This window comes from Mizuhopecten yessoensis, unplaced genomic scaffold, assembly GCF_002113885.1.
Source record: "Mizuhopecten yessoensis strain PY_sf001 unplaced genomic scaffold, ASM211388v2 scaffold7497, whole genome shotgun sequence".
Classification (NCBI taxonomy): Eukaryota; Metazoa; Mollusca; class Bivalvia; order Pectinida; family Pectinidae; genus Mizuhopecten; species Mizuhopecten yessoensis.
Genome location: NW_018407077.1, coordinates 240,081 through 265,658, shown reverse-complemented (window position 1 = coordinate 265,658; position 25,578 = coordinate 240,081). Strand labels below are relative to the sequence as shown.

Genomic DNA, 25,578 nt, shown 5'->3' with positions numbered 1-25,578 from the left:
CCCCCCACCAATCCCCACAAGTGAGAAACAATGTATTTCAACTTATTGGCCCAGGTGTTAGCGACCGGGAGTGGTCTTGATGTGGGAAGAAAACGGAAAACCCGCGTGAGATCTCCTAGTGAGATATCTTTATTTGCCAAAATAAAAAATAAAAAGATTTTATTGTTTGTCATGTTTAGGTCGAAACAGGGACAAGTGCGTCATACCTCTCTATAAACACCGTAGCATGAAGAGTCTAATTGCCCCTCAAATTAAACACAAATACAGAAGTAAAACCTGTATCTTAAACACAGTTCCAAAAGATGCACTTTGACAATGCAGTTCGACCACTGTGGATTAACATGCTCATTGTCCATCGTGTTTTATATCATTATAATGACAAACTAGCATATCGTAACGTGCTGTGTAAAAATGTATCTCATGTCATGATACTTAGTTTATACCTTTTAATCAATATTTCTGTAAAATTACTTGTACCAATTCACAACTTAATTATCAACTTTACAATAAAAAACCTGTGTGTTTCGTTTTTTACAAGATCTTGATTCGCTAAACCGATCTATTCTTGGCGCGAAGTTATGTTTGTAAGAAATCAGGATGTGCAGTGAATACTATTACGTTGATTTTATTTCTGAATAGATTACTACTTACGTTCTTAATTCATAAGAAGGTCTAGCAGACGTTGACATACCAAATGGCTAAATACTTGGGCGAATTTTAATAAGTTCTTCACATATTTTGTCACTCATGTAGTGTTGATATAAATCCTCCAAAAACGTCTTAGAATACTTTCTGCACATCAAAATTGGTCAAACTGTAACAACATGGCCGTTAAAAGTTAATTTGATTTAATAATTAATATACGATAAAACGAATCATGGTGTACGGAGTCTAAACTTGCCGTGCCATGATATTCGAATAATACTCTAACAAGAAATGACAATAGAAACGGACGATTTTCTATCAGATGTGACAAGCCAAGATAACGGCGATATGTTTCATTCACATTACAACCAAATACACACCTTTCAAAATATAAATCAGATCAGTTTAACAATTATACATTAGGGGAGTGAGAGAGAGAGAGTTCAGATGTTTAAGTTATAATCAATTATTAAACATGTAATTAATTTCAATTTCAACAAATTTTATTTCATTTGGAAATGGATTTAACAACAGGCATAGCCTATATAAGCTCTCTCCTAAAGGTTACAATGAGTATATATATATATATATATATATATATATATATAGAAAAAATAAAATTAACGACCGTTAATTTTATTTTTTCTATATTTACTTCCTTCACATGGACATTTAATCACTTTTTATTATATATATATATATATACATAACATAGTATGGTGCTATTTTGAAATTTCAAAATTGAATATTTTATGCATGAAACATAAAATGTTTAAATATGAGATATGAGTTTGGAAGTGAGGACAATATTTAAGATTAATATATAAAATAGTGTATTCACTATGTTTTCCAAAATGAATAATTTTTGAGAGTCTCGAATCCAGCATCCATGACAGGATTCCCTCCACTCATGGGATACAGACTAAAAATGTCAACATTGGCTTATCAGCCACTGGTCATTCACCCATGAGTTTTGAGGCCAGTCATGGATACTGCATTTCTGATTTTCACAGTTAAGTTAATTAAGAAAGAAAGAATTTGGCAGATTTTGAAGTGTTGGTGGATTCAAATCAACACTTTTTATATGCATGCATTTTGTAGGGATTTGTTAATAAGTAGGTAAATAAAGGATTTTACATTTTCTTCAGAATTTTTTATGCTATATGAATGACAAAAAAGAGTAAACAGAAATATACAAACTAGAGTTTTGAATTGGTCTACCATTATAAGATTGTCCTTACTTAGTAATTATTCTATCACAAAAAACAACACCATGCAATACTTATAGTGAATGATACATAGCATACAAAACATACAAAATAGTTGCCAATCAGATCAAAAGGTGGAAAGGCGGCCAAAGGAAAAGGACAGGGTGATGATGACAAACTATGTTTATAATGTAGAAGCACAGTCGTAACTGATGGCCTTCATATTGAAGAGACATAATATCAAACAGAAATAGCTAATGTATCATATATGTAGAAATTTATGTGTAGATCTGACAAACTCAACAGTACATTCGAACACATTTACATTGGTTTGTCATCACAGTCACCACAGCCAGATAGAAGCACATCCAGTGTGTAGTGATTGTGATTAACATAAAAAACTACCCTTGAGGGTTTTACTTGGTTCATCATACTAAGTTGGAGATTCAAGAAGATGATATATGTGTAGATCAAAATTAAGGTTACTTGAAGAATGTCAAAGTTGGAAGAGTAAGATGTTGTATTTTATATCACCTGCGTTGACATAGGTAGGGTTTCTACTTGTGTCTAATAACATGTTGTCACTTACAGCTCTTCTTAAAAGTTGTTTAAATTGATTTAATGACACGATTTCAGGTCAAAACTTGCTGCAAGTTCCTTATAATCTTTAAGTGTAGGCGGAATACAGCTTTTGGCATAAGAATGTGTTCTGCACACATGCATTGCAAAGGTTCTTTCATTTCCATATGGTACGAGTTCATGTTGTTGAAAAGGGGTTCAATTAATTTAGTTGAATAAGTGGGTGCAGATCCTGTAAGATTTTGTATAGAAGAATAAGTCTGTGTATTTTCCGTCTTGCAACATGGGTGTCCCAACCAAGTTCACAATAAAGTTGATAGTGTGAGTTTTCTTTACGCAGTCCTGTAATTATTCGAGCAGCCTCTATTTGGATGGATTCAAGAACAGTTGCTTCCTACTTAGTACAATTATAAAAAAATGATATCACCATACTCTAGTATAGATCTAACATACGCGGTATATATAGTGATTAGTGTTTACGACTCATTTGATATTTTACAGATTTCAATATATGTGTACGTGTATACGCTTTAATATAAATAAAGCTGATATCGTGATGCCACTTACCGTGTTTAGAAAAAAAATGCACAAAGATGCTTATGAGTTGACACATTTGCTACAGTTTCTTTTTGAGTAGTTGTTATAACCTTAGAAAGAAATGTATCATCGGCAAATAGTCGTTTCTCATTTGTAATACATTCAGTAATATCATTTATATAAATCAGAATTAGAAACGGACCGAGGACTGATCCCTGGGGGACACAAGCACTTACCTGTCTATATGATGAGAACAAACCTTCTGTTATCACTCTATGTTTCCAATTAGTTATGTTATCTTTTAACCGATTAAGGAGATTTCCATTGAAACAATATCTTTTAAGTTTAAATAATAAGCCAGGTTGCCAGACACGATAAAATGCCTTCATCAAGTTTTTGTACAAGACATGGATAATAATTGTAAACAGTAAAGTCACAAGGAATAAATCCAGACTGGTATTTTGTTAGTAGTTCAAAATCAAGTAAATGATTATATAAATGCTTGAAAATGATTTTTTCTAATATTTTACTGAAACATGAAGTAATAGAATATGGACGGTAATTTGAGACATCATTTTTATCACCTTTACCATTATATAAAGCATTAGTATTAGCCAATTTTCAAGACAGAGGAATAGAATCAGATGATACGATTTTATTAAATAACATAGTAAGGAGAGTTATTAGTGATAGAGAAAAAAGTTTAATAATTTTCGGTATAATTTAATCAGATCCTGCAGGTTTCTTATCATTAAGTACAGTCAGATGATCCCTCACACCCTGCTCTTGAAAAAAAAGAGGTTATTAAGCATGTTGAGAGACTCAGGAACAGGAGGCAAATGCTCAGTATTATCAGAGGATTTTGATATGGCTGTTTACTAATCAACAAGACATTCGGCTTTATCAAGTTGATGAACAAACAGTGTTATTGTAATATAATGATGGAATAATGGGTGACTTGTTCTTACTTTTTAAAATAGTTTTTGCGGTATTCTACCATTTAGATGATGAGACATTGGGATCATTTAGAGAGTGTTTGAAATTTTGTAATAAGCTGATGGCTTTATTTCTGATGTTTCTAAAGTTTGCCCAATGATCTGGATTATATTCATCTGTCTTAGTTTTAACCTTATCTCGTTTGACATCCATGGCTTATCATTTGGTCGGATAGTATTGAATTTCTTTATAGTTATACAGTCATCTATATCTTTATTTATAGCATCAACAAGTACCATTAACATATTATTGTTCATCATATTTATCCAGTTTATGTTATCAATCATATGATTCATTTTGATAACATCAGCAGTATTATACATGAGAACATTTTGTGTATATGCATGTTGTCTAAATACAGAGTAAGACGCACTGACGTTGTTTACAGAGTGATAATTAAAAATTTGAGGAGTTACAATTACATTTTGCACAATAGTATCATTATTAGTAAGGACAATATCTATTGAGGTAGAAGAGCCCTGAGTTATTCTTGTAGGATCTTTTACATAATAGTACAGATTCTATTTTGTAAGAAGTCTTTTTAAACGGGATTTTGGCTGAATATTGCTCATATTTACATTAATGTCACCAGTAATAATAATGTCTGTATTTGTTCGCTTAGAGTCATCAATTACATGATCTAGTAAATAATCAAACTTGTTCCAGTAATCAATACTACTGTCAGGAGGTCTATAAATACAAACAAGAAGGAATGTGTTGTTGCTAAGTGTAATCTCTGACCATAATAATTCTTAATCAAGAATATCGAGATCTAGTCTTCTTCTCATAATGATAATGTCCTTATAATGAATTGCAATGCCTCCCCTTGGACGCAGACAGCGTTTTTTTCTGAATATTTGTTTAGAACAACTTTGAAGTAACAAGGCATTGTCATGAATCATTTCATTAAGATGGTTTTCAGTTAAACTCAATTCAGCTTCAACTGGATCCATTTTATTTCTTACTGAACGGATGTTTAAGCAACCAATGTCAAGACTGCATAAAGTACCTGGATTTTTTTTCAATATCCATATACATTATAATTAGTATTATTACTAGAACAAGTGACAAATGGTCAATTGAATAATAATATATATGATACAGGAGTTTGTGTCTGCCAAGATTGCTAGAGAAATTGTACATTTAAAATAATAATAATCAATAGCAATGATCAGCGATTGACAACCACTGGGATGCACTCCATGCAAGATAATCATACTATACTTGTAAGCACAAATATCACCTGTTATCAAACAGATAAAATTTCATTACAAAATCCATGGGGTCAAACAGGCAGTCGCAATACGCTTCATGTAATACGGACCACCATTAGAAGAGAGATCTGATAAACATATATTGTGTTGTAATAAACATGATAAAGATAAAACGGAGTTATTTACATACACAACTGTTATATATTTCATTCAACCACGATTCGTTTGCAACGCGTGTTTTGATTGGATACGGACCATGTTCTAATCTGAGATATAATCATGATCAATTGTGTTAAGCTCCTCCCATCGCACATATTCTACGCCCCGTTTCTAACCTAAAAAAATATGGCGTCACGCTCTCCTCTTAGCGAAATCGCACTGATAATGCTAGCATGCAACAAACGACCGATGATATGTATTTGCTGAATGAATTAAAAAGTAAATAGAAAACATTCCTTGTTCTTACCTCCATTTATTACCGAAACGTTCGTTCCATCAGTGTAAATGCATCTATTTAGATCCAAAATTAAATAAAACATTTCCCATGTGTCGTATGAATTTACACAATACTCTTCACAAATCTAAACAAATAATCACCGCTTTTGTCGAAAAGCACAGATTGGTATGCATATTGACATGGAAATGTCAGAATTTGGTCAATATTAATCCAAATGTGTCTTATAAACTTTGGTAACAGGACATTCACGAACAATCCAAATATTCCGCCTCATCAACATACATATCTAGCGCTCGCCAGTATAGGCGGGGCCAAATGACCGACCTTTGGAAGCTTCTTTCCGATTGGTCAGTCCGCTGCAGAATGGCACGCCACCATTCAGGTCACCGAATACTTTACTACGTACTTTTGTACAAGGAAATACAATGTTTCTAAATATTTTAGCGTAGTTTATTTGTTGAGGTGTGTTAGAATGGGGATAGTACATTGTTTTTCGTGTCTATAATGGCGATTAGTACATGGAATTTGGTTTAAACTCTCGACCTATTGGTCTCGAGTTCAAACCAAATTTCATGTTCTTATCGCCAGTATAGCCACTCAAAACAACGTACTATCCCCTAAATGTTACCTTCATACAGCTGGCTGCATGTAGCTTGTGACAGGGTTTGTACGTACATGACATGAGGAGACGTCTTTAAAAACAACTGTTCAATGTAACTCGAAAGCTTGTTGCAGAATAGTGGCTTGAATGCCAGTTAAACACCTAAGTGATATAGATGTGTTTTTTAATAGATCTTATGGTCATGCTAACTGTAAAATTCAAGTGCTCTCTAATATATTTTGCAATTATTTCCTTACATTGAAATGCATACTTTATTAACACTGATGCTATTTGATCTATTATAACACATTTTGATATATCAGAGTGCACATACATGAAATTAGAAAAATAAAATAAAATGTAGCTTTACAATAGAAGATAAAAACCTAACTTTTGAAACATATATCTTTTACCTTTATACTTGAATTGTTATTGTTTTGCCCGTAATTAAGGCCTACACTCGTAGCACCGTGTAAAATAAATATTAACATGGTGTTTATAGCAAAACACCCAAATATTCACTATTGGGAAGACACTCGTTACTTGACACACATTAGTACTTGGTCTTATCAAGATGCAGCTTTAGCTGTAGTATGAGCAGTACAGATCTCGGCAAGCACATATTTCCCAGGAATGGTTATGTCTCCTTCGATGATATAGTGATCCGAGTCTAACGTCTGACAATCGTAAACTGTTTTTTTTCTCCCATAGTATGACCTTGATCTATGCTGTGCTCAATAAAAGACTGTTTGTCCCTCGTCTTCCGATTGGATTGCATCCATCTGTTAAGTAAAAGTACCGCTCAGTTTAGAATTGATATATCCGCCAAAATGATAACGAAAAAACTCGTTAAAAAACTTGTTATATCAAGAGTATTTAAATGCTCAGCTTTATCAGTTAAAATGCTATAAAAAAAACGTAATGAGGATAGCCGTTCATATCACATATGTTGTCAGTTAAAACGAAATTGTAAGAAAAATAGAAATCAAATATTGGTATTATGCTGTATATCTATGACATTGTCAGCCTGTGGGTCAGTTAGTAATTTGGACAGAAAGGTTCCATTTTTCATATTTTACCCAAGTGTTATCGATATTAAGTTTGAATTATGGTTTGTTGACATGTCCATATGATCATGATATTTATCTTTTCTTTATATATTTTTCTTTTCGAGACAAAGGAATTGTAAACAAAGCTACGTTTGTATATTTACTGTTTCTGATATATTCTGTCACTAATTATATTTCCACATCATTAAAGCCTATGCAAAGGACTACAATTAATGTAGGTGGAAGATACCATTATTTGTAAAACCTATAACAGCATGTACACCATTGCGTTTGAATTATAAAAAAAGCCAGTTGTTTTCACGATAATGTAATATGTAATATTCTAAGCATTGATATTATCGATTGCACAGGTTGCAAAGAAAATTACATTTACATCAGGAAAGGATCAATTAACGTCAAGCAAATGTGAAGAAGCAGACGTCAACCCGTTATATAAAGAAAAAAGAGTTAAACGTAATGAATGTAAGTTTTGATCTGTCTTTCAGATTTTTTCATTTAAAACAATTTCACAATAACACCCGTTTCCTATGTAAGTATTTCAAATTGAGGGCCGGCGATTTTGGTTTCCCATATTATTTCAATACAAAATTGAACAATTCTTTTTTAATGAAAAGCTTTGATTCAAATGAATTTTTTAATTAAGATCTATAAATAACATTTAGAAGAAAGGGTTGTCTAATAGTTTTGTACGGACATGCTTCCCTTCAAAGTGCACTGTTTGACGTTTAAAGTAGACAAAAACTGGTTAGCAATTCAACGAATTTTTTCGATATTCTCTCATTCTGGTTTCCATTAAAATCCTAGGTGGATATCCTACAGGACCGAGCTCATTTCGTCACAAAAAGCTCAAAATGGGATGCAACATAGGTGTGATGAATCAAAAGGTACCAAACCTTGGGGGAACACTTGGTCCGTTCGTGCGCTACAACGGTAATACGAGTTTCCTGACATGCGCTCATGTGCTATTTGATGTTGCTCAACAAGGTACAGTTGACTTCACATATGATGGATCCAATCGTATTGACGTCGTGCAACCCGCTTTAGATACGTCGATGGCAAGTGGTGCCGCCTGTGGGTTTATACAGAGGGCTATATTTAATCCACGTATGCATCCTAGCATCGATATGGCCGTTGTGACCATATCTGACGAATCACGGCTACCCGACAAAGGCAGATTTGCGAATGATCATAGCTCCAGGTACAAGAAAGCCGGTAAGTACACTTCTATCGGACTTCTGGTTTTATGCTTAATGTCTTACTAAATTAAATGGCTATTCATAAATTATGATACTAGTGTGGTCGGTTAGACAGTGGATAGCGCACTTGCGTTTCACCAAGGCGGCCGAGGCCACCTGCCTGAGCACGAAGGTTCTCTAGGGGAACTCCAGTTTCCACCCACATTAAGACATCCGGGCCAACAAGAAGTATTAACATCCATTGAACAATTGTTGTAAAATAGATAAGTTCATACGTAATTATTTTATATGCCCCAAGAATGACAAAGCAATTAAAAGCATTTACCTCAACTTCTTGTTAAATATATCACCGATCATAATCACAAATGATTAGACTTCGGGTTCTTCCACAATTTTCCATGATTTTCATTATTTCCGTGATGTAAGAGGAAATCATACACTTGTGGTTTCAGAGATGAAGACTATACACAGCTTATAGTCTCACAATGATCTCTTTATGAAACATTCCGTTTTCTTTGTTCGATGCTTACTTTTGCATGTTTACTATATTGAACGGCGATCGTTGTGGTTTTGTTGTCAAGATCACATTTTCCCCTGAATAAAGTGACACGAAGCTGGTGTCGTTGATGGAGCAGGAGGTGCTAACCCTCCTGAAATACCTGGTTTTATATGTAAATCTTTGATTTGTTCACATTGTACACTTATATCAGTGCTTGACAGGTATTTTAATGCCACAATGTTTGACCGGTCCTTATTCGTATCGAAAACGTATATATTTAATCCTCAAGTAATTCAAATAAAGTAAGGCCTAATGAGTTTAAAATACATCTTCGATTGTAAAGTAGCTGGTATACATTTCCACACCTCTGATATAAATACTTCCTACTCCGAAACCTTTGGAACAGCATACACTTGTATATATGATACATAGAGAAATTGACATAAGTGACCATGTCATATTGAATTTATAAAACGAGTTAAATATTAAGATATAACACGAGCCACTAGGCGAGTGCGATACTAAATAACTGAATGATATTAATAAACACAAAATGACACGGACACGAATGTAAGATTATATTTATCACATAACATTCATAATTTGAAATAAAAACTACAATCACAATTACGTGTTATCAGCTTGCTTTATATAGGCCAAAACCAAAACACCCCAATTATAGTGTTATCGTTCCGCGCAGTGCAAATTAATTCAAGGTTTTATTCAAATAATGAATATTTTTCAATACAATGAAAAAATCATGACAAAATTTAAATTTATAAATTATAACAGTAAATGTATGTCTTGATAGAATGAATAAAAACAGTACCTGCAGTGGTGAAATATTATATTTCTACGAATTTTACTAATCGCAGCAGCTTTCGGTTTCATTACACATGTGTAATACCATATGTATGACATGGCCGTATGACATAGTAAAATGGAGCAGTTATGTGAAAAAATGTATTAAAAAATGTCATACAACTGCCAAAACTGTAACTGTGAACTTGATTATTTTTACCAGTCTGAAAATAATGTTAATATATCATTTATTGAAAGAGATGCATCCCTTGCATATTTTTTTTTTTATAAAGTATTGAATGTTTTGCCTACCGTGGGACATTTAAAAAGAATGCTTATTTTATACCACTTTCAGATGACACGAGTTTACTAGTCTAACAACTGATATGGATTCTAGCACGTTTCTTGTCTCTTTAATATATCATTAATTGAATTTCCTGACAGAATGACAGTAACATGACCGTCTTAGTCGATTTTTTATACCTCCTCTGTAATGCTAGGAACTCAGGTAACAAGCTTATTATTGGTCAGGTTTTGTTTAAGTCTTTGTCTTATTTTGATATCTCTATTTCAAATTTGAAGTTCAACAGTAGTAACCATGTACGGAAAAAGGCTTCAAAATGCATTTTTGACAGGTTTAATTGCAAATAAGAGCGCCACAGTCTTTTTTTGTGACAACCGGAAATGTAAAAGCAAAACCGGTGAAGCGGGACGGGGACACCCCCTAACATGCACTAGGGACATTAAGGGTCAAATAAGCGATACATATATGCAATTATATTCATTCGACAACTGTTATAGAGAATATGGCGTAGCACAAAGAGTACATGTATAAACCCGCATTTTCAAAACAAAATGCATCAATATGTCGTTTGTGAGTTATCAACGTTGATATTCGACTATTTCGAAGCAAAACAACAAAATTCTGTTTATGTTTAACCCTCTGTATGTACCAACCTAATACATATTTAGCATGCTTTAACATTTTCAGACCAGTGGTCATTTGTAGAAAGAATATTTTAGTTGTCACATGCGGATGCTTTCATTTCTGCATGGAAACTGTCTAAAACACCATATATGTAGTTTGACTATGCCTGCATAGCAATGCAATGTTGTTGGAGGGGCATCTATGCATGTGCAATTAAAAATATCTGAACCAGCAAGGATAACTCAGATTTTCTGGTAAAATACATTTTGTAAAGAAATCAAAGTTGATTTTTGATACACTTTGTATGAGGCCGAAAATGGCCCATAATGCCTCAGGTCATTTAAAACCTCAGTAGGTTGTGAATAATATAATTCTTTATATGTTTCAGGATTTAAACATTTACCAGAATACAACGACGGATCTAGAGTCTTGGATTTTCAAGAGTCAGGTACGAGCAACATGGTTGTCCAATTTGGAAGCGAAACCCATCTGTCAAAAGGTTTCTTGAAAGAAGACGGTATACAAGTACGGCCCCTGACAACTGTCTTAGGACTACCCCAAAGTAAAGATATATTCCGTATGTCTGGCCAGTATGAAGTGGAAGGTCTTAGATCAATGCCAAATTTGTTCATGCCTGGTGACTCCGGTGCAGCAGTGTTTATGCTGAATGGAACGTCTTTACATTGCATTGGTATGGCGATTGGTTCCACGTCTACTGGAAACGCTGTGGTCACTCCTATTGCAGCTTTGTTAGATGCTGTTCGAGCAAACGCTGACATTGACCTTTCAGTGTTTCCTTGATTAAGGTTTAGATTTCCTCTTCTTATCGTACTTTTACTGACGAAAGAAATAGTATCCAGTATGTAAAGCTACGATAGCTGTTCATGACGTTTCCAATGCATCGAGAGGCAAACACATGTATCAGTTGAACGCGAATTTAACATACTGATAAGTAGAAGACTGGTTCATCAAATGGACAGAGTGTATAAAATCCGCCAAATTGATCGTTTGGAACAGGACTTGAAATCCACAAAGAAAACAAAGCGCAAGACTGTATTTCTTAAAACGTTCAAACCGAACGACCTGAATGATAGTAGTTTTGTCGGAGGACAAAACGTTGGACAGTTTTTTTTGAATGAATTATTAACTAACTGTTGAATTTAATTATTCATCATTTGTAGTCAGAACTGGATTCAATTTTGTTTTTCATCATTTATCAAAAATATGTATAGATTAGTTCGCATTACCAACAGGTTCTATGCATTACAAAGCTGTTTATGTATTGTTTGAACAGGAATTCAATTCTATGTTGAATGCATTTTTCACTTTGAAAAACCACACTACTTATTACCTGCCCTTTTCTTAATACTTTGTCAAGAAAATACATACATGTGCATTTGTATACATCTTCCTGTTGCTTTCGAAATAGAGAGACAGATACGAACACAATAGCGAACTGCCAGTTAAAGATTGAGGATTACCCTGTTGTTTTCCTCAAATATATTATTTAACTGTCACTCCTTTGATTTCCTAATTTCATTATTTTCATTGATGTCCGTTTAGTTTGATCAATAATTAATATCCTATGTACAACTTACCTCTATTTTGTTTTCTTATCCTAAGACTTGCTTAGGAAGGAGATGCATGTGAGAGCAAAAATGCTTGTTTTTTATAAACTAAACCTAAAATGATTATTTCGTGGTGGTCGCTATGGAATATGTCGATGACATCACATTTCAAAACAAGATAACGTCTCATAACATTTGGAAGAATGCAGTGACTGATCAAATTATATTTTCAACATCATAACTTGGACAAAAAACATGACAGTCACTACAAAGGTATATGTACATTTGTGAATTATACCAAAGAGTAAAAGATCAGAATTTCGAAAGACACCTTTTTGAATCTTAATCACAGTTTGTTTACACCATTTCGTATTAATATTTTTTTTCAACATGCATTATTTTATAGAAATGAATTATAATATTAATTTGATTAAATTCAAGTAAAGACCTCATCGTGTATCCGTCGTTACTGACGACACTATTTGCTGCGATACATCGCAATCTGGTGTGTTATATTTGAATATTTTAAAAAAATATATTACTAGTATATGAATGCCTTTATACTGAAGTTGTCGTTTAGCATTGTATGTTTTTGTTATTAAAGCGACCCCTTCTCTTAATGTGATACTTACAGCAACGGTAGCTGTATTTGTTGAGTTGTCACAGATACGCCTCAACTACCTCATGTCATCTTTTACAAAATCTGGCTAATCGAATAGATATTTATGGAACTCTATCAGCAAATACAAAGTGTAGACTTTCTTAGAATAAGCATAAGTAAGGAATTTAAGTCCTGTTCCAATCATCCAAAACATTAATTACCCTAAGCATATTACAGGAAAAATCCGTGACCTTATTTTCGAGAGTCGATTATTATCGAACTGAATAAATAATTACAACCTTAGTCTTGGATAGTCCTGCTCTCGCCTTTTGCCAAGACGGCCGGGGTTCAATTCCCCGATGTTCCGTTTGTATCAATGTCCCGTCATCTCTGATCGAAGTATTTTTGTTCCGATTGTTGTCTGTTTATGGTCATTAAGGGATAAAGTCAACACTGCGTTCTTTGTATCGCTATTTCTAACTAGAATGAGGGATATAGCAGTATCATAACAAGGTACACACATGGAATTGTGTTCATATCGGAATAATAAAATTAAAGGTTTAAGAGTTCCAAATAAGACCGTTAGTTTAAATTGTGATTGCCTTGGTCAGTAACAGAAACGTTTATTTCCAAGGAAACATACGTTTTCTAAATAGAATATCAACATGATGGTAAATAGTTTTTTTAATTATCCTTAGTCGATTTTTAAATTGTAAATTACAAATACATACGGTAAATCCGTGTCTTTATACCATCTGACAAAAAATGTAACCAAGATAAATAAACAATATGAACAATCTGGCTATATTTTATTAAGCAAATATAGCCAGATTTTACAAAGAGCTAGCATCAAAGACATTCTGTATTGCCTTACGTCACTGTAATAACCTTATGGAATCTATTCAACTATGTGTATATGGTACGTTTGTTTACTTTGTTCTGGGACGACAATGGAATAGTTTCCATACATAATGTGTTTTTATATGAATGTCATTTAGGTAAATTTATAAACGGAATTCAAAAGATTTAATTAATTGTATTAAAAGGACATCCAGGAATATGTATATGTAAGAAATTGGTGCTGTGTGTTATATATTTCTGATGTTTTTTTTTTGTGAATTTTCAAGCGCTTGTGTAAAATTATCATTTTGTATTCGGATACATTATGGAAGGTTTTTTTTCAACACGTGCCTTTATCTTATTTTAAAAGCAAGTATTGCTACATTTTACCGATTGTCATATGGCTTCGATCGGCGGACCATAACGTATTTAGTTTCTTGGATGTAACATGCACAGACGATGATTACACGATTTAAACAGTAATTTTGTTGTTTGGTGCGGTTTGTAGAAACTGTATGAACTATGCCATTTGATATCTTTTAGAACAATATTTTTAGCATTTTACCTATTCTACCATGAACACGTATAAACAACTCATCGAAATGTTAGGTTGTAGTTTGTAAAATACCTGAATTTGATTTTATATTCGAAACGTGAAGAGATAACTTTTACAGTTTTTATTCAAATTTTATTTGAGATAGGTTATTAGGTAACATATCAGCGTTTTGATTTTAAGTGGTCGATAGCGTTATTTGTTTATAATGAATATCTAAAGTAGCGATTGACTGATATAGATTGTCAACTTATCGTATATGTACCTTTTTATTATTTTTTTGTTCCCTACATAACAAATAAGTCATAGAGAAACTCCCTTTTACAAACCATGGTATTCAAATATTTACAAACTCTTCTGATGGCTTAATGTATTCTCAGAAAACTGCCGACTGGCATAGGGACATATTATGCATGTGTTTTGATGTTAAAATATGTATATACATTTTGTTTCTATTGTATTTAAACGTACATTTTTGCTGCATAACACCTATTTATTTGTACAAGTGTATCTATCAGACAAACAATACATGTTAGGTAGAATTATAAGAGTCCCGGTACAGTATCATTACCCCCTCCCCGGAGAACCTGATATTATTCTATTTTACTTTTTTTTTTAAATGGTATCTATGGAAATATGTTTTTGTTTCTACTTTGTCCTAGTGTTATCGATTTTGAGTTCGAGTGTGGTTTTATTGAGACTTTGGTATTCTCTTGGTTTTTTTCGGTTAATCTAAACCATTGTTATGACTATACATGTACTCTGTAAGTCTCAATCTTTTTTTTATAATAAATCCATGCTAGTTTGAAATTTTATGTATAAAGGCTTAATAACCCGACATATTTTTGTGTAATTGTATAGTTTTGAGTATCGATGTATGATAAGAAGTTTTATGTTAAAACAATTTATCTATGAACATATAATGTTTATCCGAACTTTAGTATTAGTCAGCGTTATTGTTGTATATAATCAAAATTGTAGAAGTAGAACACCAGGTTTATCATTGGTGCATTTTTAAACTATCATATTTGAACAACTTTCGGTTTTTAAGCGGAACAGACAAGTTATTCTACTTTTATAAACAATCTATTAAAATAAGTGACTTGATTCAAACATGGCCAGAAACCAACATAAAACTTTAAAAAATTGATATCAATGTTTCATGATATATTTGATTTTGTTACAATTAAAAGAAAGATGAACATTTTGAAGAGAAAATTATTTGATGTATTTGATTGAAAACAAAATAAAACGTTATTTTAAAAAATTGTAAAAAAACTCAAATGCTCTGTACGAGTCATTTTTGTCAATATACTTTATATTCTTTAAGATAAAATGTTAAGAGGAGGCACGGTAGTCTAGTGGTAGGACGCTGGGCTCGTGACCGAAGGGTTGCGAATTCGAGTCACGTCACGGCACTGTCTTGTATCTTTAAGCAAGATACTTTACTCCGTTCGTTTAATCACGGATACTATTTTCTAAAAAGCTTTGAGACGACCTTCGAACTAGGTTGTGATAAAGCGGTATATAAGAACCTCGAATTGTTATCATTATTACTACTAATGCATGTGGATTGAAGCCGAATGCAGTTTAATTACACTGTACTAAAGCATTGATAAAAACATTAGTTTTCCCCAAGACATGATGAGCATTTTGACATTGGGTTTAAAGTCATTGTATAATATATCAATAATAAAGCAATGTGAACACAGTATATTTGTTTGAAACACGTCTGTAGGTATTCTTGTATATATACCCTGTAATTTTTGAAAATGTAATAGCACAGATTCTCTCGACAATGACAATTCCAGTTACTAAATGTGTAATGACCTATTAACTGTTTTTCAATTTTGTCAAATAAACAGATAACAGTAATGGGTTCCTAATGCTCGAAATCCAAAATAGATTTTTATTAAATGCACTTAACAATGGACATTATCAATAATTGTGATTACAGCATTACTTATATAAATGATTGAACTTGATATTACGTCTATTTTGAAATTATATGTTGTTCATTGAGTATTTTTTTTCTTCATATTTTTTCATAATGTCATATGAGTGTGTGGAATAACGATCATGTTATGTGAAGTAAATAAAAGATAAATGTTCGTATGCTAATCAAGTCTATAGAGAGATATGTTAAAATAATTAACTCCATTTGGGTAACTTAATATCCATATATAGAATACTTGTCACGGGGTGTTCATCTATTTTTCTTGCTATGATGTTACAATCAGATGGCATGGACATTTTTTTACTCTAGATTCACGATAGATTGGACTAGGCGATGGCATAATGGCAGTACTTCTTGTAATGTACAATAAATCAAAGTAAGATAACCAGCTTTTAACCAAATATCCATGACAACACATGGTCTTGCTCCATCAACAGTGCTCCAATGTTCAAATAAATTAATCATTTATCTAATTTAAAAAAAAAAATCCTCAGCAATTGATATGAAAACTATCGAAAAAATAATGTAAAGCCCTATAATCGTATCCACGTGCTTTTGAAAAATAATACTCCAAAAAGACCGACTCTTCGTATGAATTACTCATCACCATCTGCTACCTTAGGGTCAACACGTCAATACAATGTCATTTACTTTCATGGTCGCAGTACTGTTAGCATAGATATAAAATATTTAGACATAGTAACCAGATACAGTGTTGATAACTTATTTCATGTCAGGTTATTCCGATGTTTGACAGTTTAAGAAACTTCAACACTGAGGTCAAAGTAAAATCGAATAATTCAATGTGGAAACAGTTTTAAGATAATCTATAAATACAAATATTTTACTTCTATATTCCATTGAAATTATATTTAAACAACGTCATGACTTTATGATGCCTGTTTCACACATGACTGACTGACGAACAATAGATCAACTCAACTTACCTGTAAGGTCAACCAGTCAGTATAACAACCAGTTAATTTGATATTTATAGCTGTGTTAGACCAAAATTACGTATGCAATGGAACAAATGTGGTTGTTTCATCTGTGAGCGTGAACTATAAACGTGAAAAATAAAACAAAAGTATGCATTTCAAACGCAATGAACTGAGTCGCGAATTTCGATAGGATCGGGGGGAAAACAACACTTATTCACGACAGCTGTGTCGTAATCACTGGGACCTGATAATTATTTTCAGCTATATTTGGATCTAAACTTAGGTGTTCAGAGTAATTTTACAAATGCTAGAGATTGGGATGGACTTTCGGTAAACATGCCACTCCCTATGCTTTTATAAAATCATTAGAGGTGGTAGTAATACCCTTATTTTTATATCTCAATTTACAGTCAGAATTTCAAACACCTGTGAGAAAACGATGTAAATTTCAATCCTGACGCGCATGATTCAAGTTTCTTATTTTCAAAAATGTTTTCTGAAATCAAAGCATTGAAAAGATTTGGAAAAATACGTACCAACACGACATGCTTTATAGACTACATGTTAACAGCCAACGACACTCCAGTATAATTATTAGGAGCTTGAGTCAATACCGGAAGGTAACTACAGGTTGATCACGTACGATATTAGAGCACTACCGGCGAGTATTTCGCTGTTATAAAAGATAAAGTCGGGTCTGTAAGAATATATTTTTTACAAGACGATCTTCTTTGCAAAACAACATTACTTGGATATATAAATAACATCACTTCAAAGTTTTGACAGCATCAATGATCAGAAAACACGTTTTCTCATTATGTCACTTTCCGGTTAATAAAATGTTTTCTTCCGACAAATGAGAAATGAAATTAAGGGAAATCTACCGTATTTCTAACATTTTTCCTTTATTAATTAATTGTATAATTAGTAATTCATACTGATGTTTCACATCAATGCTGAATAGTTAAATAAAATATTTAATAAATAGTATATCCCTTTTAATCATAAATACTGGTTTGTTTTTCGTTTTACGTCATATGGTCACTTAAATACATGTTTGGTTTTGATAGTCTGTCTGCGGTCAGTACCTGGCGGTTACCTCAGTAATCCAACGGTGGAGAGCACGTGATCATAGACGGTCAGATGTCCTAACAACTCGGCCATCGGGATCCCGACCTAAATTGTTGATGTTATTAATACATTTACTTTGATACGCCTAAGACATGTCACACGTATAATTATCCTCTAAGGTCATCGACATTGACTCAATTAATCAATTAAGATTTTGGATCACATATTTCGTATCAAATCCCTCAGATATATTGCATTTATAAATTTGTAGATGATAACCAATAACCTTCATTTATCTGGATCAAATATGATGAGGAGGAGGTGTTTGTTCTTAAGAGGTAAATAAATGTATTCCCATTATGGGCAGTGTTTCGGTTTTTACCTGATTGTTTAAACTTAAATACTGGGATAAACACCTGTATGTATTTCAAAAATTTAACTGATTAATAATATTTATGAATTTTTTTGTAATTATCAGTGGGCTTATCATTTGTTTAAAACTTTAAAATTAAAATTGGCTGATAGCCCATCATCCAAGCATGCTATTGGCCAAAATTCAACATTTCAGTCCTAATGGTTATTTAGAAGAAGTTGTTAATAGATTCAAATAAATTTGACCCCTGTGACCTTGAATATAAGTCAAGGTCATTCATTTGAACAAACTTGGTAGCCCTTCAACTTAGCATGCTGCTGGCGAGATACCATCATCTTGAATGCTATAATAAGTCATTGTAAGTACCAAATGGTTTGTTCAGAACATTAAACAAATGACTCATATTTACAATGCAGTTGGAATCTGGTAAATGGTAAATTATGTCAAGGTTAATGTTAAATGAAATGATCCTAAACTGGAATACGAACAATAAATATATCTCTAAATGATAAGACAGCCGACATTGTTCTGTGTACTTGTTTTAAGTTATAAAACTCAAACCTATTTCTGTTAAAATGTGATCAGATGTATGGTTTTTTTTTCAAACTGGCTTCAACGCTAAATGAATAGGCAATTTATGTTTAAATAATTTCTAAAAATAAATAAAGTGTTGTGTTGAGACCAATGTATGTGTCATACTTAGCACTATATAAGTATCGAGATATAAGAGCATGAAGTTCTGTGTGATAAGTAATGTGTAGCAAAGGGAAGCAACTTTGTTTACGCATGTGTTACCATTTAAGAGCTTTGAGTTAAAGTATTCAATTGAATAAGAACTAAATTATATCGAAAACCAATAACCAATATTTCGGTTAGGTGCCTTCGGCGCCCGAGAGCTACGCGCTTATAAGTAACGAGAATTAGATACATGAAGTTATATGTGATAAGTAAGCAGGATTGAATACGAACCTAAATTATCTTCGAACAATTTCAGTAAACACTCTCTTTCATAGGTAACGCGTTGAAGTTTACGTTGTTACATAGTGTATTCCTGAGATAAGATACATCGTTGCAATGTATACATTTCGATGACGACATAATTTCGAAGGCGTCCTAGGCTTATTTCGGCGGCATTTCGGCTGTAATTTATATTTGTTTTGTTACGCATGTGTTCATTTTATAATGATGAATTTTATGTGATAATGTAGATATTATATAGCAATGGCGAAAGCAAATTTAGCGTGTTTTTTTTTGCCAAATCGATTCTCGTAGTATTGCGAATCGCTCATAAAACTTCAACTGCCGTTTATTTGAGGGTCCATGCATCAGCACATCCAAACAGAAACATATTTTAAAATGGATAACAGGTAGCCATGGGTGACCTTTATCGAAAGAGGATAATGTAGCCTCTGTCCAGGTCTCTTGGCCACGTGATATACAGTACGCTACCGTGTGTTGACATAAACAAATTATGTATGTATTTAAACCCGGGGAACAGTATTAACTCCGTTGCGCAAAAAGAAAAATGAATGTTAATAACAAATTCCTATTTTAAAGATCTGTATAGAGCACTAAGTAGCAAAAGCAACTCTTTTAAGCATTGACTGGTTCACCTATTTCTGAGGCCCACTGGAAGGGTTTCACGTGGGCAAAGGCATAATTGGCAACTTTTGCTATCGGCAACACATTTCTGTCACATCGGTTGGACCAGTCAACTTATTAGTTTACAATAGGTCAGAAAAATAAAGATGATTTACCAAAAAAACCACTTGAATAAATGTTAAATAATGTTTACGTTGTTAACTCCTCGTATTATTTATTTGAACTTGCAAGTTTCGGTTTCGTATATTTGAACCTGGACACGTTTGTGTTAAATGGAGTTTCAAAAAAAACTTCGTCCTCATCAATCTTTTATATTAATAGTTTCTCCATAGGCGCTACATTTTATGATACATTCATCCATTTTTTCAAGGAAAAAGAAATTAAAATCACATCTGATGGTCTCATTAACTGATGCTTTTACTGTTGCATCATAATTTAACAAAACACCAACATTCTTACTCTTGATATTCTGCACACAATACCAAAATATATACACGTCATAATCCATGAACAATAACAATACTTCAGAAAAATCATAATCTCTATGACAAATCAAAACAGATGCATACTATATAATCACGTATGCACTAAGTTATCTGTATACAATAACACACACATACGCCTTATCAATCGGGGGCGTGGTGACCAAAAAGGTTAAGGAGTCTGACCGTCTGCAATCAATTACCCTCCACCACTGGGTCGGTATAACTGAGTGGTTAAGTAGTCTGACCGTCTACATTCACTTGCCATCCACCACACGGTCGTTGTTGCTGAGTTGTTAAGGAGTCTGTCCATATGCAATCACTTGCCCTCCACCACTAGGTCGTTGTTGCTGAGTTGTTAAGTAGTCTAACCGTCTTCGATCACTTGCCCTCCACAATTTGGTCATTGTAGCCGAGTGGTTAAGGAGGCTAGCAGTCAACAACCACAAGGCCTCCGCCACTGGGTCGTTGTGGCTGAGTGATTAAGAAGTCTGAACGTCTGCAATCACTTGCCATCCACCACTTGGTCGTTGTGGCTGAGTGGTTAAATAATCTGACCGTCTGTATTCACCTGCTCTCCACCACTATGTCTTTGTGGCTGAGTGGTTAAGGAGTTTGGCCGTCTACGATAATTAGCCCTTCACCACTGGGTTGTTGTGGCTGAGTGGTTAAGTAGTCTGGCCGTCTGCAATCACTTGCCCTCCACCACTGGATCGTTATGGCTAAGTTGTTAAGGAGTGTTACCGTCTACGATCATTTGCCTGCCACTACTGGGTCGTTGTGGCAGAGTGGTTAAGACATCTCACCGTCTACAATCACTTGTCCTTCATCACTGGTTCGTGGCTGAGTGGTTAAGGAGTCTGACTTCTGCAATCACTTTCCATCTACCACTGGGTCATTGTGGCTGAGTGGTTAAGGGGTCTGACTTCTGCAATCACTTGTCATCCATCACTTTGTCGCTGTGGCCTAGTGGTTAAGGAGTCTGACGGTCTACGATCACTTGTCCGCCACCACTGGATCGTAGGGTATTTTCTCTTGGCATCCCGTTAAAAGTCCTCCACAAAAACCTGACTCGTCGTTAAATGACCAAAACTGTTCATATGACAATTAAAACACAACCAAACAAATACAAACAAAACAAAGAGCATACCCATTGTTATCAGATCACAATAAATAAACACGTATCTCAGTAACAAAATAACAGGTCTGAATAAAGTATCGTCACACGTATATTTTAACTCTGTACATATAACTAAGACGATACACATACTTTCCTAATAACTGTTACACAATACTTACACACAGACACTCCATTGTTTCCTTAAAATACCACCACATATGCACCTTATTATTGTAGTGCAACACGACTTAACAAAGTGTTGTTGGTCTAGTTTCTGTTTCATTCCTGGAACTCCAGGTGTTAGTAACGGTCTATATACACATGCATGTCGTAATTTGTCGTAATGTCTAGTTTTACTTAGTTCACCATCGGTCTGTCCCGTTTAAACTATGGAGCTGTACCGAGTAGTACCTGTACCCAGTTTCAATGTTACCCCGTATACTTAATATACCGAGATATGTATCTCTATTCGGGACAACATTATACATTGAACCTGTTATCTGTACATGTCTGATGGTCCATTGTCCGTCAGTTTATTCCATGCATGTTGCTAGCAGTTGACTACCCTGAAGATTTGTCCTAGGTACTCGTACAATGTATGTGCAGTTCCAGTCATAATCAAACCGGTTTTAAGATTAATGTATGTCTATTGTTGACACATATTATCGTAGGTATGTCACGATTCGTATTTCCATGACATCTCTCTTCACTCACGAACTCATTAATTATAATACTAACTCTGTAAATACACACAACCACAACACCTCCACGACTGGGTCGTTGCGGCTGAGTGGTTTAGTAGCCTGAACGTCTGCAATCACTTGCCATCCACCACTGGATCGTTATGGCTAAGTTGTTAAGGAGTGTTACCGTCTACGATCACTTGTCCTCCATCTCTGGTTCGTGGCTGAGTGGTTAAGGAGTTTGACTTCTGCAATCACTTGTCATCAATCACTTTGTCGCTGTGACTTAGTCGCTGATGAGTCTGACCGTCTACGATCACTAGCCCGTCACAACTGGGTCATTGTGGCTGAGTGGTTAAGGAGTCTGATCGTTTGCAACAACTTGCCATCCACTACTGGGTCGTTGTGGCTGAGTAGTTCAGGAGTCTGACCGTGTATGATCACTAACCTGCCACCACTGGATCGTAAAGTAGACATTTTTCTCTGGGCATTCCGGTAAAAGTCCTCCACAAAAACCTGACACGTCGTTAAATTGTGCATATGACAATTACAACACAACCAAACAAATACAAAAAAACAACAACAAAGAACATACCTTTTGTTATCAGATTACAATAAACAAACACGTATCTGAGTAACAACATAACAGGTCTGAATAAAGTATCGTCACACGTATATTTTAACTCTGTACATATAACTAAGGAAGTACACATAATTAACTTTTTGACTGATACGCAATACTTACACACAGACACTCCATCGTTTCCTTAACATACCACCACATATGCACCTTATTATTGTAGTGCAACACGACTTAACAAAGTGTTGTTGGTCTTGTTTCTGTTTCATTCCTGGAACTCCAAGTGCTAGTATCGGTCTATATACACATGTACATGTAGGCCGTCCTCTGTCGTTCTGTCTAGTTTTACTTAGTTCTCCATCGCTCTGTCCCGTTCAAACTATGGGGCTGTACCGAGTAGTACCTGTACTCAGTTTCATTGGTACCCCATATACTTAATATACCGAGATATGTAAATATATTCGGGATATCATTATACCTAGAACCTACCATCTGTACATGTGATGGTCCATTGTCCGTCAGTTTATTCCATGTCGCTAGCAGTTGATTACTCTGAAGATAGGCCTTTATTACTGGAACATTGTATGTGTATATTCGGTCATTATCGTCCTGGTTTTAAGAATTATTAACGTCTCTTTTTGACGTATATTCCCGAAGATATGTCACAATTCATATTGTCATGACATCTCTTCACTCACGAACTAATTAATTCTAATACTAAATGTGTAACTAATACAGAATTCTGTTAACTTCCCGTTCTGCTAAACGTACAGCGTAACATTCGTCCCTTTTATCCAAACGTCAACATGATTTTCAATCGGAGTTTATTAAATGTTATTCAATTATCATATCAACATGTTTTTTAAGTCTGATACGTCTTACTTTTTCACACACAATACAAACACAACGAACACTTTACCAACACACATTTATTCCAAAATCTGAAATTAATGTCTACATACATCAAATACATTAAATGTCACAATACCCAGACGCATACAATTCACAATTTGTTTAAAATAAAGTCCTGAACGATTTATAAGAGAGATGAACTGTTCAACAAAGTTGATGGGGAGTGTTCGTAGTTTATGTTTAGGTGAAATCTTTAAACATTGCGTCATACTTTAAAATAATCTGTTGACCCCCTTGCGAGATATAGGGTGTCAAACGAGGGACAGTAAATTGTAGTTTTTGTTTTGTTTTTTTGTTTTCAAATAATACCAATATTCATTAAAAACATATTATTTCAGTCAAAATTGATTATTCAAATATGTTTTATTAATGTTATATTAATATAACGTAGGCAAAACAAGAATAGGCTGCTTTAAATTCCATTCAAGGTTTTGAGTAGCCTCATATTGAACATAACACTTTGTTTAAACGTCAATGAAAGGAAGGAAATAAACGCACCTTTTGCTATCCCTGTTAATATCCGAAAGGGAAACCTATAAATACTAGTCATATAGTGTTCCCTACTATCATAGTTGTACAGTTGTCCTTTTTACTATAAACTCTAAGACATGTTCTGTGATTTCTGAAAAATAGTTTCCTCGTTTAGCAAATGATCTTCTAATTCTTGAAAATCTAATTAAAAGGAGGTAGGCGCAACATAATATCCTTTAACAAATAATACTAAGTAGAGAATGTGAAATAGGGTTGTTTGCGGTAGGACAAGCCAGAAGAAGTCTTCAAATTCGGTTCTGTGTATGTATTCATCACATCGTTAAAACGGGATATGGAAAAGAGAGTCCCTAAAATACAAATAATAAAAACCTTTTACAAATAATTATATTCGAGCACGCCTTGAATAATTGCACGAAATAGTCGCAGATTCAAATTATATACACAACATCTACATGAAGTTGTAGCATTCACAAAATATCATCCTGGCATGTTAAACACCAGTAAGTATGAAAAATACTATTTAATTACATTTACAATTAACTGACTGTCTTTTGTCTATCATTAAAGTAAAATGGTCATGACGACATCTTATGAACAAAGAAGTTATAGTGAAATTAACGAAGGAAAAATGTATATTAGAAACATCAATTAAATGAATTTTGCATAAATCTGCTTACCCTTCATGTGGTGCTGAGGACATAGAGAAATCAGTAAATATGATCCTGCCGTTCTGAACAAAATATTCCTGATCGAAGAAATGGAGAATATATCTGACACCTTCAAAATATAGAGCTAGAGTGAAGTATAGATAGACAGAGAGAATAAAGCGGGAAAAAGAAAGGGAATGCCTTGCGCATGTCTAAGGTCAATGTCCAGTCGTCAATGGTCAGTTACAGACAATACAGTCCCGCATATTTCATAATCCGGGCATACTGTGGACATGCTGCGTTACAACTATATTGAAAACGAAAGTACAAAAGGAAGGTTCGAAAACCGGTCGAGGAACGAATTTTCCGGAATCCGAACAAATATGAAGATAAGTAAACAAATAATTTATTGATGCACACTAACA

At 33.9% G+C, this 25,578-nt stretch overlaps 1 protein-coding gene across 1 annotated transcript in view; it reads left to right on the top strand.

Moving 5' to 3' along the window:
* LOC110453766 overlaps nt 1-13,928 on the top strand; it is a 21,938-nt gene extending 8,010 nt beyond the window's left edge. Inside the window, exons 4-6 of the mRNA XM_021502902.1 lie at nt 7,658-7,769; nt 8,112-8,519; nt 11,120-13,928. Coding sequence (XP_021358577.1) covers nt 7,658-7,769; nt 8,112-8,519; nt 11,120-11,532 — 933 coding nt within the window. The 3' untranslated portion in view covers nt 11,533-13,928. The remainder of the gene's footprint in view (nt 1-7,657; nt 7,770-8,111; nt 8,520-11,119) is intronic.
* Nucleotides 13,929-25,578: the final 11,650 nt, after the last annotated feature.